The 15,398-nt window shown below is 43.0% G+C and overlaps 1 protein-coding gene across 2 annotated transcripts; it reads left to right on the forward strand.

Annotated features, from left to right (window-relative positions):
• The first annotated feature begins 1,757 nt into the window (after positions 1-1,757).
• On the forward strand, positions 1,758-15,359 carry LOC112836778 (acyl-coenzyme A amino acid N-acyltransferase 2-like). 2 transcript variants are annotated; one of them, XM_025888721.2, is made up of 4 exons: positions 1,758-1,892; positions 8,742-9,241; positions 9,508-9,710; positions 12,564-15,359. In XM_025888721.2, exons 2-4 carry the CDS (start codon positions 8,779-8,781, stop codon positions 13,152-13,154), a joined length of 1,257 nt encoding a protein of 418 aa, XP_025744506.1. In that variant the 5' UTR covers positions 1,758-1,892; positions 8,742-8,778; the 3' UTR covers positions 13,155-15,359. The 2 variants fall into 2 exon arrangements, with proteins under 2 accessions (XP_025744506.1, XP_073732748.1); XM_073876647.1 differs by having other exon boundaries at positions 1,768-1,881.
• Positions 15,360-15,398: the final 39 nt, after the last annotated feature.

Below are 15,398 nucleotides of genomic sequence, written 5' to 3' on the forward strand. Positions count from 1 at the left end.
CCTCTTAATCTGTCTTATGTCAGTTACATTCTCAGGCCCTATAAATATACCTAAAGGTATGTGTAGAAAGAGAGGGAGAGAGATTGATGGATTTTAAGGAATTGGCTTGTGTGATTGCAGGGGCTCAAATCTTCAGGGCAGGTCAGCAGGCTTTGGGGTCCCAGGGAAGAATTGATGTTGCAGTCGTGGGTCTGAGGGCAGACTGCAGGTAGATATCCTTCTACCCTAGAGGACCTCAGTCCTTTCTGCATGGTTCACGCCTGCTAGTGATAACTGCTAAGGTCTCTTCCCTACACGGTCATCACTTCACTGCCCGGTGTCCCCACTCCTCATTTGCTATAGCTCTTAGGGGCCCATGGACTGCTAGGTTCCCCAGCGTTTTCCATTCTGGGCAGCAGAGTGGAGAAGACCTGGCTCTGTGCCAGCCTGACCTGCTCCCTTTTGATTACCTGGGTGCTGGAGCCTCCTGACTTGTGTTCAGGAGGCTTTCCTGCACTGCTCTTAGAATCTTCATGAAGGGGCGCCTGGGTGGCTCAGTTGGTTAAGCGACTGCCTTTAACTCAGGTCATGATCCCAGGGTCCTGGGATCGAGCCCCGCATCGGGCTCCCTGCTCCGTGGGAAGCCTGCTTCTCCCTCTCCCAGTCACCCTGCTTGTGTTTCCTCTCTCGCTATCTCTCTCTGTCAATTAAATAAATAAATAAAATCTTAAAAAAAAACAACTTAAAAAACAAAAAAAGAATCTTCATGAAAATGACACTGAACCCACCCTGGGACCTGATCTTGGGAATTAGTCCCTCAGCTGGGAGCCTTGCTATCCTGCCAAGGTACCTCTCATCCACAGGGAGAGTTGTGTGCGGAGGCACCATTCTCTTTCCTTAGTACCTCCAACCTGCCCATGACTTCCAAGATCAGCCTCTTCCCTCAAGGCTTATATTTCACCTTCAATATATTTACATATCACTCCCATTTAAGAAGTCAGAAGCACAAGGAAAATTAAGCAATCTGCCTGAGGTCAGTCACATGGATAGTTGAGGAGTGCGGGTTCCAGTCTAGATCTCTCTGGTTCCAGAGACCCGTGGTCTCCCAGCTACACCTCACTGGCTGTAAAAGGTGCAAAAATGAAAAGACACAGTGCCCTCCCTCAAGCAAGTCACCACCAGGAGGCACAGTCTACAATCTGTAAATTTGATCATTTGTACATTTTTACAATGGACATCGGCTAAGGAGATTAACAGTGGGGCAGGCTTCAGAGGTTCTGCCCCCGGGGAGGCATTTTTTGCATTGGGAGGGCTTCTATTGTCCCTTGGAAGAGTGGTTCACAAACCCAGCTATGCCTTAGCAATCCCCTGCTGAACATACAGATCCCAGGACCTTACTCCAGTTGGAATCTCCAGGTGAGGGGGCCCAGGAAACTTGACTTAACGGGCCCCTGGGGTGAGTCTTCAGCCCACACTGCTCGGAGGCTAGATATCTGTCGACTTTCCTTGTTAAACACGATCAAAAAAGGCAGTTGCCTAAGAGAGCACCGACTCCAAGGAGGAAATGGAGAAGGGTTTGCAGGAAAGAAGACCAGAACTGGGAGTGGAGAGGAGTCAGGGAAGTGCTTAGAAACCAGAGCTATGTGATGAAACCCGAGATCCATTGTGAAACACCTGGACTAAGAGGTGCCCCAGCTGCACTGAGACCCTGCCCTGACCCCGTGACAGCATGGCCCATAGTCCCGTCACTGGGGACATAAGAGGAAGGAGCAGCTGACAGTTTTGTGAGGGAGAGCAGGCTAGAGGGCGCGTGGCTGGCTCAGTTGGAAGAATAGGCTGAGGAAGCCTCCAGTGCTTCTAGTTGGCTCAGCAAGCCGCCCTACTCCAGACTGCTCCAGGCAGGTGAATTCAGGGTGAGTGTGGGGGAGTCGGCTTGTCGCAGCCTGGCCTGGCTGAGGGCTGCGCGGTATTAGGCAGGGCACCCAGGAAGACATCTTTCATTCAGCTGTGTGCGTTCCTCTCAGCTGGGCGGCTAGCGCAGCTCACTGGGGGACCTGCGAGGACCATCGCCTCCCTCGTGGGTGGCTGATTGCTTGGTCACGCGGATCTATGTTTTAGAAGCATCCACTTAACAAGAGATCCTTTAGAGACTGTTTCGGGGGCAAAGTGAACACTCGGCTGCAAAGTCAGGGTCCTCTTACTCGTGTGAACTTATGGAGAGATTGTTTCTTGGCTTGGGAAATTTGTCTCTGAGACTTATTGCTTGGAAGATGGGGTGGGGGGTGGGAGGAAGTACCTGTGATGAAGGAAGAAAAGCCCCTAAAGGGAAAGGACTTTTGTTTCTTGATTAGTAAGTTTAACTCCTGTGGGTGACCTTTTGCTCTTTAGTTGTTTCCTGCCATCTATCGTGTTAACGTCCTACCAGTTCTTGGCTGCCTTTTCTCCAGGATGGGTCAAGTTCTCCCAGGCGTGTAACCTTGATACCCTTCCCCGTGGGAGTCTGGAACCTGCTCCACAAAATGGCTTTCAGCTTTCAGCTTTCAGCCCAAGAGGTTGCTTCCACATTGCCTAGGGCTCTCTCTGCAACCACTGGAAGGCTTATCTTGTTTGAAGCAGCTTATGTGCCTGACATTATTCTAGAAACTGAGGAATAGAATGTTGAGCAAGGTGTAATTCTTGCCCTTGAGGAATAATTAACAATCCGGACTAGTGCTGTTCAATGGAATATTCTAGGCTGATGGAAACAGTCTCTATCTGAATTGCCCAATGTAGTAGCCACTAGTTATGTGTGGCTATTGAGCAATTAAAATGTGGTTACTGTGACTGAGGAATTAAAATTTTATTTGTTTTTAATACATTGAAATTTAATTAGCTATATGTGGCTGGAGGCTACTACATTGGATAGAGCAAAAAGGGAGGGAGATAAAGAAGCAGATTTTTACAATATCATAAGCTAAGTGTAATAATGAGATGGTTGGACTAGTAAGTAGGTTGGGGTGACTTGTAAAAGCTTTGATTGAATCAGATTGTTATAACGGGCACCAAACACAAAGGGAAGTCCAACTCCAAGACTGACAGATTCAGCTGGTAAAGAAATAGTGAGCCCCTGTTAGATTCAGACAGTTTATTATTTACATAGATAATGAAGGCAAGAGAAGCCAAAGGCACCTGCTGTCTGAGTCCTGAATGATGGCTCTGAAACAAAAGGGGCCCCGTGACCTCAACACAGTTGCAGTTACCCTGTTGCTGAGGATCCAACTCCAGACTGCAGCAAAACTGTCACAGAGCCTGCAGCCGTGCCCCAAAGTCCTCTATGCCTCTCTGGAACCAGGGAGGTGGGTGGAAAAGCTGTCTCATAGCGGCCTCCTGTAAGATAGGGAGAGACAATTAAGAGCTACAAACTTCCACGTATAAAATAAATAAGTCATCAGGTACAGCATAGGGAATATATAGCCAATAACATTGTAATAACTTTGTATGATGACACATAGTAACTAAACCTTTCACGCTGATCATTTGGTAATGTATAGAAACTAATCTCATATGTCCATTCTATTCCAATTAAAAAAAAAAAAAAGATAAGAGGGGCGCCCGGGTGGCTCAGTTGGTTAAGCGACTGCCTTCGGCTTAGGTCATGATCCTGGAGTCCTAGGATCGAGTCCCGCATCGGGGTCCTTGCTCGGCGGGGAGTCTGCTTCTCCCTCTGACGCTCCCCCCTCTCATGTGCTCTCTCTCTCTCAAATAAATAAAATCTTTAAAAAAAAAGAGGATAAGAGAGACAGGTGAGAAAACAATCTTGTGAAGCCCCCTCGAAAGATTGCCTCTCTTACCACATTCTTGCAATTGCAAGGCCTGGTGGTACAAGTTTTGCCTGCGGACACAGGGAAACCGTCCGGGGTGTTGTGGTGGAACCATTCCCCTGCAAAGGGTCTTAATGCTAGGCCAAAGGATTTGGACTTACCCCATCACCCTTCAGCCATTGGAAGTTTAAAGCAGGAGAGAGATTCGATTATTTTTGTGTTGAGATCTGACAATATTGCAGAGGTTAGACTGGGAAGTGAAAAAGCCTGTAAACAGGGAAGAAGAATTAGGTAAATGGATGAGAGTTTATGCGAATGAAGTGAAGCACAATCAATAAGCATTTTTTTTTAAGATTTTATTTATTTTTTGACAGAGAGAGAGAAAGAGCAAGAGAGGGAACACAAGCAGGGCGAGTGGGAGAGGGAGAAGCAGGCTTCCCGCCGAGCAGGGAGCCCGATGCGGGGCTCGATCCCAGGACCCTGGGATCACGACCTGAGCCGAAGGCAGACGCTTAACGACTGAGCCACCCAGGTGCCCCAGTTCACTACAGTCTTATATTGCATTCCTTCTGACCTTTATCTGCAAACTGGTATGACCTGCTCGGCATTCATTGTAAAATTGGTTTTGGAAGAAGGCATAAAAACATAGGAGCAGGGCGTTTCGGCCAAGTGTTTTAGCACTGTACAAGTCACTGGGACTTACTTGGACTGCAAGGAAAAGCAGAGTGCTCTAAATTCTGTGAGTACATCTCTGCCACCTGGAGGAACAAGGATTCAAAAGAGAAATTACGTTGAATCTAGAATAATAGGAAAACATCGCATTTTGTGCACATGTGGGTTTGTGGACTAAAATTCAATCCTACTATTCTATTATCAGTCCTGCCATACTATGCTTCAGGCAGTATCTGTCACTAAAAGCTTCAGAGTCAGGGAAAAGGAAAAGATGAAACCAAAGACAAGAAAGTAGTAAAAAAGAAACAAGGGTGGGAGAGGCCAGGAAAAAAAATGCACATTCACATTTCTACTGTCATTTGGGGAAAATAAGATTTACATGGAAGGTCAGATAGCATGGGTTAAAATTCTTGTTGCACCGTTAACACAGGCAAACTTGGGTAAGTCACTTAACTTGCTGAGTTTGATCTCCTAACTTATAATGACCAGGAAAGGACCTTGAAAATTGGAAAGGCTTTATTATGGGAATTAATATCACCCGCGGCTAGGTTTTAGTAAGTGCCCAATAAATGTTTGCTGTTAGAGAAAAAAAGGGAACCAAGGGGGAGAGTAGAATTCCAGTAGCCATTTAATTTTTTTTTTTTATTTATTTATTGAGAGAGAGAGAGAATGGTAGAGAGAGAGCATGAGAGGAGAGAAGGTCAGAGGGAGAAGCAGACTCCCCGCTGAGCAGGGAGCCCGATGCGGGACTCGATCCTGGGACTCCAGGATCGTGACCTGAGCCGAAGGCAGTCGCTTAACCAACTGAGCCACCCAGGCGCCCTCCAGTAGCCATTTAAAAGAACCAGGCCCTTTACTTGTCAAATGATTGCGGTGTATGATTGCCTTTTCAGTTTTCCTGGAGCCGTTGCTGCATTTTAAAATTATTTGTTAAAGACAATGCACATGGGACAGGACAACTTATATTACCAGCTAGTGTAAATCCCATCGGTTGGTAGCTTCATTGTAAAGACAGACTTTTTGGCGTGTCGACTCTTGTGAAATGACTCAGAACATGGTAATTCTCCATTTCTGATCTCATGAGACATGTGTCTGGTCCTTTAATCCTCTTCTTCCACTTTATTTTTATTTTTTTAAAGACTTTTATTTATTTATTCATGAGAGACAGAGACAGAGAGAGAGGTAGAGGGAGAAGCAGACTCCCCGCTGAGCAGGGAGCCCGATGTGGGACTCGATCCCAGGACCCTGAGATCATGACCTGAGCTGAAGGCAGACACTTAAACCATCTGAGCCACCCAGGCGCCCTCTTCTTCCACTTTAAATTTATCTTCAAAAATCAGCCTATTGGACCATCAGACATGTTTATAAAAGGCAAATGCTTACTAAAATATAAAAGCGGTATAATAAATAACCAAGGGAGAAAACTTCTTTTTTTTTCAAAGATTTTTAAAAATTTTATTTATTTTCAAGAGGCAGACAGAGGGAGAAGCAGGCTCTGCACCGAGCAGGGAGCCCGATGTGGGGCTGGATCCTGGGACCTGGGATTGTGACCTGAGCCGAAGGCAGACCCTTAACCCACTGAACCGCCCAGGTGCCCTGAGAAAAATTCTTCAAAAAACAATTCCTATTACAATGCTCTTCTGATCCTGCCCCTACTTCACGATGCCTTTCTTACTCAGTCCACACTTTGCAATGCTTACAAATAATAGCAAAGTGTCGGAGCTCAGAGGAGTTGCAGTGTGTAAGAATTCATTTTTTGGAATGCAAATTTCCCTCCAATTTTCCCTTATAGCAGTAGGGTTTGTTTACTACCTTAACTCATTTCACAAAGTAGAAAGGGAGTTTGGAGTACGTGATTGAGGAAGGAGAGGCAAACATCATCAGCCTACCATCCTCCCCATGCAATAGAGTGCTCACTAACCATCAAGGACCTCCTCTGTCTTGGATCCAAAACCGAAAATGAACATGATCCTTTTGGACACTGCCCTCATGGGATGAAAAACTTGTAAAGAAATCACTAATAGGACCACTCAATCACTATCCATCATTATGTGCACCATAATCACATGACACTTGAAGTTCAAAAACAGTTTCTTTTTCTCTCAGTTAAGAACTCTAGTGGAAACCCCTTAGTAACATTTCACAAAACCTCAGGGTTCCTCAGAACCCCAGGTGTATAGGTACCAAGTCTTCTTTCACATGTGTGTTGTGTATGTGTGTATTTTAATTCTGGACTCTTCTTGTTTCTTGAATATAAGGGAATGATGACACAGAGGCTTGTTAAGTCTGAGGACTGTTAGATTCACAGCCAACTTCTGGGAAGGCAATCTGTCAAACTTTGCCTTGGATGCCTACCGAGTCCTCACAAAGGTACACCCATCACAAGATAGAAGGTGTGAAAGATACTGACTTTATTTAGCCCATACTGCAAGGGGCAATGACTATGGGGTTACTGATCATCTGGTCCCTTCTTTGTCTTTGGTAGGGAAACCGAGACAGCATTCACAAGCACACACTGTTGGCCTGACAAGTTGTCTTTCTCTCTTGCGTTTATTTGTTTCATGGTTTCGTTTTTGTCAAATCCATATAGTTTTCTTGAGAGAACTGCTTCTTATAGGAATGTCACTCTCATCTAATCTCTGGCACACACTTTGGTGGAAATAGCAAAAATGTACACATAGAGTAAGAGTGACCATTATGGGGAATTTCTTTTTTTTTCCTTTAAATTTTTTTATTGTTATGTTAATCACCAACATTACATCACTAGTTTTTGATGTAGTGTTCCATGATTCATTGTTTACGCATAACACCCAGTGCTCCACGCAGAACGTGCCCTCCTTAATACCCATCACCAGGCTAACCCATCTCCCCACCCCCCCGCCCCTCTAGAACCCTCAGTTTGTTTTTCAGAGTCATTATGGGGAATTTCTGACAAATCAGAGTGACTGGTGATCTCTGGGTCCCCATTCTAAATAGGTAAGGGAAAAATATCCCTGGCGCATCTTGAATCAGGTATTCAGCCCTGATCCAATCCTCAGTGGCCCCAGGTTGAGGTCACATGGTATCCACATAGCTGTTGAGTCTCCATCCCTGGGCTTTAGGAGGCTTTTCCATCACTATAATTTGTATCAAGATTTTGTCAAAAAAATGGCACATACCTATGTCAAAGTTTCATATAAGAAATTTCTTATAGAGCTAAACATTGGAAAGACCTCTCTTTTTCCTTTCCCCTGAGGACCTGGTAACTTTTTCTATGATAATAATTAGAATAATGGAACTGACCAAGTTACCTTTTCTCCTTTGGCTGTCACGAATTCTGTGCCAAACTCACAGTCCATAAAAAGCTTTACTTTTCATGCTGTAGGTTTTCTTTGACCAATGCCTGATTTTGGTTCACACTTTCCCAATTCTATTTTATTCTTATTTTACTCTGCATCTGTTATCTGTAAATAGGTTCAACCTTTTTTTTTTTTTTTTTTTGGTGAGTATGAGGTATGGAAGAAAGGAGAAAAGTGAGGAGAGAGAGAAGAAAGGAAAGGAGAAAGGATGTAAAGAAGGAGGAAATACCCCAGATTTTGCTCATTAATGGAGCAGAGAACGAAATAGCTGACCCAATGTCTTTTACAGTCTCTTTACCACAAATGATATTTTGACATTTATCAGTCCATCAGAAAGGCATAAAAGCAGAGACAAGATCATGGAGTTTTATTTTCCCTTAAAAGGAATAAATAATGGGAACACACAAAAAAGCTGGAAGTTGGTCTTATTTAGAGACTAAAACAAAAAATATACAACACCATAGTATATTTCTTGTTTATGTAACTCTACCCAGGTAGGTATGTGGCTTGAAAAGTAGCACTGATCCTTCCTGTAAGGGCTTTTCCATGCATTACCTCCTTAGATCCTAACAAACACCTGGTGAAGTAGGTCACAGGGGTATTATCTCAACTGAGGAATTGAAGCTTAATTTACCCCAAACCATAAAATGAAGATTTACTACAGTGTTATAATGGATAAGAGAGGAGGCTGCAGGTATCAGCCTTAGCTTGAATTTCTAGTTTTACTGTTAATTATTTATGAGGTTTTGAGCATGTCACTCAACCTGTTTCCTCATGTGTAACATGAGAATAATGAGTCCTCTTGCACGTCTTCTTTTCCCTCCTCCTAATGTTCTATATATTTTGCATGAGGTCTCTAGAAGTAGAGCTTGGCCAGACCTAATGCAAGCCTTGTCTTGATCTTTCTCCTGGGATTTCGGTCTCCAACTCAAAGTCTCCTCTCACCCTCCAGGGCAGGGAATACCACCTGGTCCCTTTGTGAGCTGCCAATGTTCCAGCTGACAGCCACCCCAGCAAGCGCCCTTGCAGATGAGCCAGTGCATATCCAAGTGACAGGCCTGTCCCCGTTGCAGTTGGTGACCCTAACGGCGTCTCTGAAGGATGAGAAGGGGAATGTGTACCAGTCCAAAGCCTTCTACAAGGCGAACGAGGTTGGTGAGCTGGACCTAATGCGGGCTCCTGCATGTGGAGGCGACTACGTGGGGGTCCACCCGATGGGCCTCTTCTGGTCTCTGAAGCCCCAGAAGGGTTTCAGGAGGCTGCTTAAGAAGGATGTGATGAACAGCCCCTTTTGGGTCACTCTGAACCTATATGACTCAGTTTGTTTCCAAGATTTGATCATAGGTGAGCCCATGGCCAGCCAGGTGGTCCAGCGCTGGTTCTCAGCCCCTGGGGTACAGCGTGTGCAGATCCGAGAAGGTCGGGTGCGAGGAGCCCTTTTCCTGCCTCCAGGTGAGACTAATCGTTGGTGATATAGGAAATGTTGATGAATATGAAAACAAAAACAAATGGCATCACATTATTGGAGAACTATTATTTCTCACAATAGTTTAAAAGCAACATGCCATTTTGTGTGTGTGTGTGTGTGTGTGTGTGTGTGTGTGTGTGTGTGTGTGAAGGTGGAATTCAGTTTGTTCACCTTGTACTTCCCCTCTTAGCCACTTTACCCTCCTTCCACTCTTTCTGATCCCATTCTCTTTTCTTTTTGTTGCTTTCAGGGGAAGGTCCTTTCCCAGGAGTCATTGATTTGTTTGGGGGCGGAGGGGGTCTGATTGAGTTTCGGGCCAGTCTTTTGGCTGCGCATGGCTTTGCAGTGCTGGCCTTAGCCTACTTTGCCTACGAAGATCTGCCCAATTTACTGCAGGAGATCGACCTGGAATATTTTGAGGAAGCTGCTAACTTGCTACTAGCTCATCCCAAGGTAATTTAGAATACTTTTCATTCTACCTTGCAACATTATAGCAAAAAAAAAAAAAGAATCAGAAATGGCTGTTTTGCCTATTTTACCAATCTGTTTAGATTTGGGCATAGCACAGTTTACCCTTAAAATGGGGATGATAATGTCGACCTCGTAGAATTGTTGGGTTGCCGATCAGCTTCCTGGCACAAAAGACAATAAAGGGTGGATAGATTATGGTTATTTTCAGCAGGGGAGAAAAAAAGCCAAGACTCCTTACGTTTGAAGTGCATGTGACTTATTCATCAGTGGCTCTTCAATTTTTATCAGCCACTGATCTCAAATGATGAATTCTCTGGCTTGCCGTGGTTTCAAACTTCAATGATTGCCTCTGCATGGGGTAATGCTCCTGAGACTGAGGATGCGCAGAAGTTCAGTTTTAGAGCTGGGCCACAGGATCAGAGCAGAATTATCAGCAGAATGGAGGTGGCTGCACCATCAGATTAGCTGAATTAGCTCTTCACTTAGTATCAGATCTAGGGGCAGAACTAAGCCCCAAGTAAGTATCCAAGGCCCCAAGCCGGGAAAGGAATCTAGAAAGGAAGGATCATTTTAGTACTCTGTCAAGTATTGTTGTACCATCGAAAATGTGGTCCACTGTCCAGAGGCCTTGGTGTGACCAGAGAGCTGTTTGAATGCAGACTCTCAGGCTGCAGCCCGGCCAGCATCTGCATGTTAACAAGATCCCCAGGTGATGCAGATGCACATTCACATTTGAGAAGGATTGAACTAGTACATCTCTTAATCCAGCTTTTTTTCTAGGATATAATATAAATATTAGATGAATTATAATCTAGACCTCTTGAAGATGTCTCGAAGGACTGATGTTTGTGTTAGTGACTAAAAACAGACACATGGGAATAAATATCACATGGTCAGGTGTCTGGGTTGACATTCTGTTAAGTTGAAACATAATAATTCTGGTTTTCCAGTTTGAAAACGTTCAAATATCAGCTATGTTCTATGGCTCAACCTGTCATGGTAAAACAATCATACCAGCTAACATTTATTAAACGACTCTGTTTGACTCTCTGCTAAATACTCTAAAAGCACTCTTATTTAACACTCACAATTACTTTGTGATGTGAGTACTGTGGACATCCTCATTTTTCAGATGAGAAGGCACACTCAGATTAAGTCATGTGTCAGAACTAGACAGCCCTTGTGGCAATGTCTTTGCTCCAAACCATCAGGTTATCCTGACTCAGTGACTCGTATCACTCTCTCCCTGGAGAGCCTTGACTCTTCTCTAGGAGGCACGAGGCCCTGTCTCCTATCAGAATATTATCAGTATCTTCATCTTCAGTGTTACTGCCATCATCGGCATCAAATATATGTGTGATTTTTCTAAGCATATTTGGCTCTCTTTAAAGGATTGTTTGGAAGGAATTAAATCCCAGATAAAATGTTTTCAAGTTTAAAAACATTCTTTTTTCATTTCAAATGTCCCTATTTGTGACATTATCCGAAGAGGAAGTGCAATTGGCAAAATTCAATTTAGATTCGGTATCATCAGAAGAGAGTCAATTCCCACCTCTGCCCCTTGATACTGTTGTAACCTTAAGCAAGACTTGTAGACTTCCTGAATCTCTGGGTCCTTATTGGAAGGACAAACCGAGACAATTTATGTGTAAAGCACTTAGCTGAGGACCAAGCATACGGTAAACTCTCAATAAATCGACCTTGTCATCCTTGCCCATCAATTTTCCCCCTCTCTCCCTTCCCTACATCCTCAACCAGTCCCAAAGTGCTTTAGGGTCTATTCCCCAATCTTTCTCAATACGTCACACCTTCTTCACGCTCCCTGCCACTGTTTTAGTTTGTTGCCTCATCACTGCCCCCCTGTGGTACCGCCATTGTGTAGTTCCCCGTCTCCAGTGATGATAGTCTCCTCCCTCGCTCCCAAGTCTGTTCTTCTTACGGATGGTTCCCAAACGTAGAGGCACACGGGATTTCCTGGGGGGATATGCACTAGTATGAGATTCTTGGGCCCACTCAGACCTATTGCAGTAGAAACTTGAAAACTGGATCTCAGAAAGCTCTAATTAAAAAAAACAAAACAAAACTTTTTTTTTTTTAGGCGATCTGATGACAGGTGCTGGGCATACAACTGTAAGCAAAGTAAACATATCAGGTTGCTATGTATTTGCTTCTCTCTGTCCAAAATGCCCTTCCTTTCCCTACTTATCTGCCAAACTTCTTCCTTCCCTCTGCTCCCTCAGCGTTCCACAGAATTAAGGGCCCCTTCCTATGACCTACTACTTTTCCTATTAGACAGGGCGCTGGAATTCAATTGTTTATAAAATTCGAGTCTTTCATCTTTACCCTCCCAATGAATTCATGATTAGCTCTTGGATTAATGGATGTGCAAAACGTGTGCAACTGTAAACTGCTATATAAATATGAATAACACCTACATAATATTCAAAAGAACCCGGGAAACCTCTTTTCCTAGCTGGAGAGAAGAATTTGATTCCTAAGTTTACCTGCTTCTACAGGTGATGTTGAATGTTGCTGGTGCATTTAAACTCTTTTTGCTTTTATGGAACTCTGCCTTTGATGAAGAGTTTTTATTTCTATTGTTTCACTAAATCCTTCTAACAATCCTGCAGGGTAGGGAATATTATCACCCCCGTAAGACAATAAGGCTTCCAGAAGGCAAAGAGGTAATGTTTTCAGTCACAGAAGCTGGTAAACCCCAGCGCTAGGATTCCCAGCCCATATTGTCTGACCGTTTCCATGACACTAGCTTACTGGCCTGCAGGGCAGCTCCTTCGAGTATGGCATCTGATGGGTTCCCTTTATTTTGTGCTGCAGGTCCGAATGCCAGGAATCGGAGTGATCTCTGTGAGCAAAGGTGCAGAGATCGGGCTGGCCATGGCCTGCTTCCTGAAGCAGGTGGTAGCCACCATCTGCATCAATGGGCCCAATGCCATCTATGAATTTCCGCTCAGGTACAAAGATCTGGTTATAACACCCATCCCCTCGTTTATGGAGCGCATGCAGTATGACATCTCAGGGTCTCTGCGCCTCCGCCACTACAGGGGGGACCCCCAGGATGAACTGAGTCAGCAGAGCGTGCTTCCTATTGAAAAGGCCCAGGGTCCGATCCTCTTCGTGGTTGGAGAGAATGATGAATGCTTGAATAGCAGGAAGTATGCTGAGCAGGCCCTGCACCAGCTCTGGAGCCACGGGAGAAACAATGGAAGGATGCTGTTGTACCCTGGGGCGGGCCATCTCATTGAGCCGCCCTATGCACCCCTGTGTTATGCCTGCCCAAACAAGAACTATTCTTGCTTCCTGCTCTGGGGAGGGGACCCTGTTGCCCACGCTGCAGCCCAGGAGCACTCCTGGGGAGAGATCCTGAAATTCCTCAGGCAACACCTTATTCAAAGTAGGAAACTCTGAGCCAGGGCTCAGTGTGATGATGAAGTGGGGAGACAAAAAATGAGAATAAGGCAAGCATGTGATGGGAAGAGGGGGTTCTTCTGGCTTCTCTAGATTCACAGTTATCTTGAATCAGTTGGAAGGAGACAGGGCAAAAATCAAGGGCCAAGGGCACAGGTTCAATATCTGACAAATTTGTATGTGATTTGAATTTTTTGTAAACTGAATCTTAGTTTATATGCACCAGGGTACATTGCTATCTCAAAATTGTGATACCTTTGCAAATTGAATAATCTTTTGTTTCCCAGGTAGGGATCCCTTGGACCCAGGTATTGCCAATCTAGATGAATACTCTGGAACTTCCAAGTTACTTGTGGAAAAACAAGTAACTTCTGTTTAAAACTGAGTTTCTGACATTTGATATGAAAAGTTCTAAGGCCACCATCAAACATAATGCTCGTTATAGATTTCTGATAGATGCTTTATTTTTTTCTCAGAATAGTGATGTTTCTTTTTATCCCTAAAATATATTTCTTTTAATAATTTAATCAGGAATGGGATTGAATTTAATCACGTGCCTTTATAGCATTTATTGAAATTAGTTATTGAAGTTAGTTAATATAGTTAAAGCAATTATAACAGTCCAGGTATGTAGCGATCAGCGTATCAGAATTGGCTATAATTATTTTCATAAGGCTTTCTTTCTTTTTTTCTTTTTTTTTGTTTTTTGGGGGTTTTTTTTGGTTTTTTTTTGTGTTTTTTTGTTGTTGTTCATAATGCTTTCTTCCTTCAATCTGTTAATGTGGTGAATTACATTCATTAATGGACTCATGTTGCTTTTGCATCTAATTTTACTAGATGATTTTCTCATATTGACTAATATGGGTTTTAAAATTTCTTTTGGAGCCAACCTGGTCATTCCTATTTTCTCAGAATTTCACCCATGTTTTCTAGAACAAATTTTTTACTTATAATTTTGTATGTATCCCCTATTATTTATTTGCATGCTTTCTCTTTTTTCCTCTCAGTCTGACTTACCGAATATTTTTCTATTTTTATTGATCTTTTCCAAGAACAGTTTTTGTTTTTTTTTTTTGGTCAAGTCTTTTCCTCCTGATTCTTTGATTTCTGTTGTTTTAAAATAAATTCATTCCTTCTGCCATTTTTGTGTTTATTTTTCTGGCAATGTTCTCATTTTGTTAATTTCTAGATGGTTTCTGATTTACTGCCCCCCTCCTTTAAATCCAAGAGTAACTTTACCAAAGCACAAGGTATCAGACTGTAGATACTTATTGATCATAAGGGGAAGGCATGAGGAACTTAGCAGTGGAGGATCAGATTACCACCTGAACCCACTGGTCAAACTTAGCATCACTTAAAATGGTCATTTTTACATAATGTGCTTCATGATGAGATGTAATGTGGAGTGCCTACCACTACTTATATTACTTCTAACAATGCAATTAAACTTGCACCTTGTCAAACTTTTAGATCAAACTTCTTATTGATACAGTGGCTAGAGACCAGTTAAACAATCCTATAAAGAGACAAACAAATGCAGGTTGTGGGTCATTGTCTAACTTGGTCTCACCATAAGTTAATTAGCAACTGACCTGGTTTTTTCAGAAGCTGGTTGCATGAAAAAATTTGGGATCTTTTTTCTTTGTGGGATTCCCCCCCTTTTTTTAGTTGGAGTGAGCTGTGGGACTATCAAGTATTAAGAGACTTAAGAGACATATCAACCAAATGCTATCTGTGGGCTTCGTTTGAACAAAATAACTGTAAAAAGATATTTTGGGGACAATTAGAAAAATCTGAATATGGACTGGATACTAAATGATACTGTGAAATTGTTCTTATCTTGTTAGGTGTTATAATGGTATTGTGGTTATGTAAAAAGTCACTTTTAGATAAAGATGCATACTGATATATTCAAAGGTGGAGGGTTGCAATATCTGGGAATTGTTTTAAAATACTGCAGGAATATGGCAAAATGTGAATAATTATTACTTCTAGATTATGGCTATAGTGAAGTTTGTTATAATATTTTTTATGTGTGGCTGTAATTTTTTATATAAAAAGCTAAACAAATAAAAGATACAATCAATATATTTACCTTTCTTCCCCCAAAGGCAAGAACTTTAGCATATACTAAATCTTTTTCTCCATGGCAGCCCCATTAATTTTAGATTACTGATTGGTTTCACAATAAATACATATTTAACAGCTATGCTTCAGTGTGTCTTTCCTGCTTTTACCGCCTGA

Source organism: Callorhinus ursinus, unplaced genomic scaffold (genome assembly GCF_003265705.2).
Source record: "Callorhinus ursinus isolate GAN/ISIS: 27379988/994484 unplaced genomic scaffold, GSC_fseal_2.0 scaffold24, whole genome shotgun sequence".
In the NCBI taxonomy this organism is placed as follows: Eukaryota; Metazoa; Chordata; class Mammalia; order Carnivora; family Otariidae; genus Callorhinus; species Callorhinus ursinus.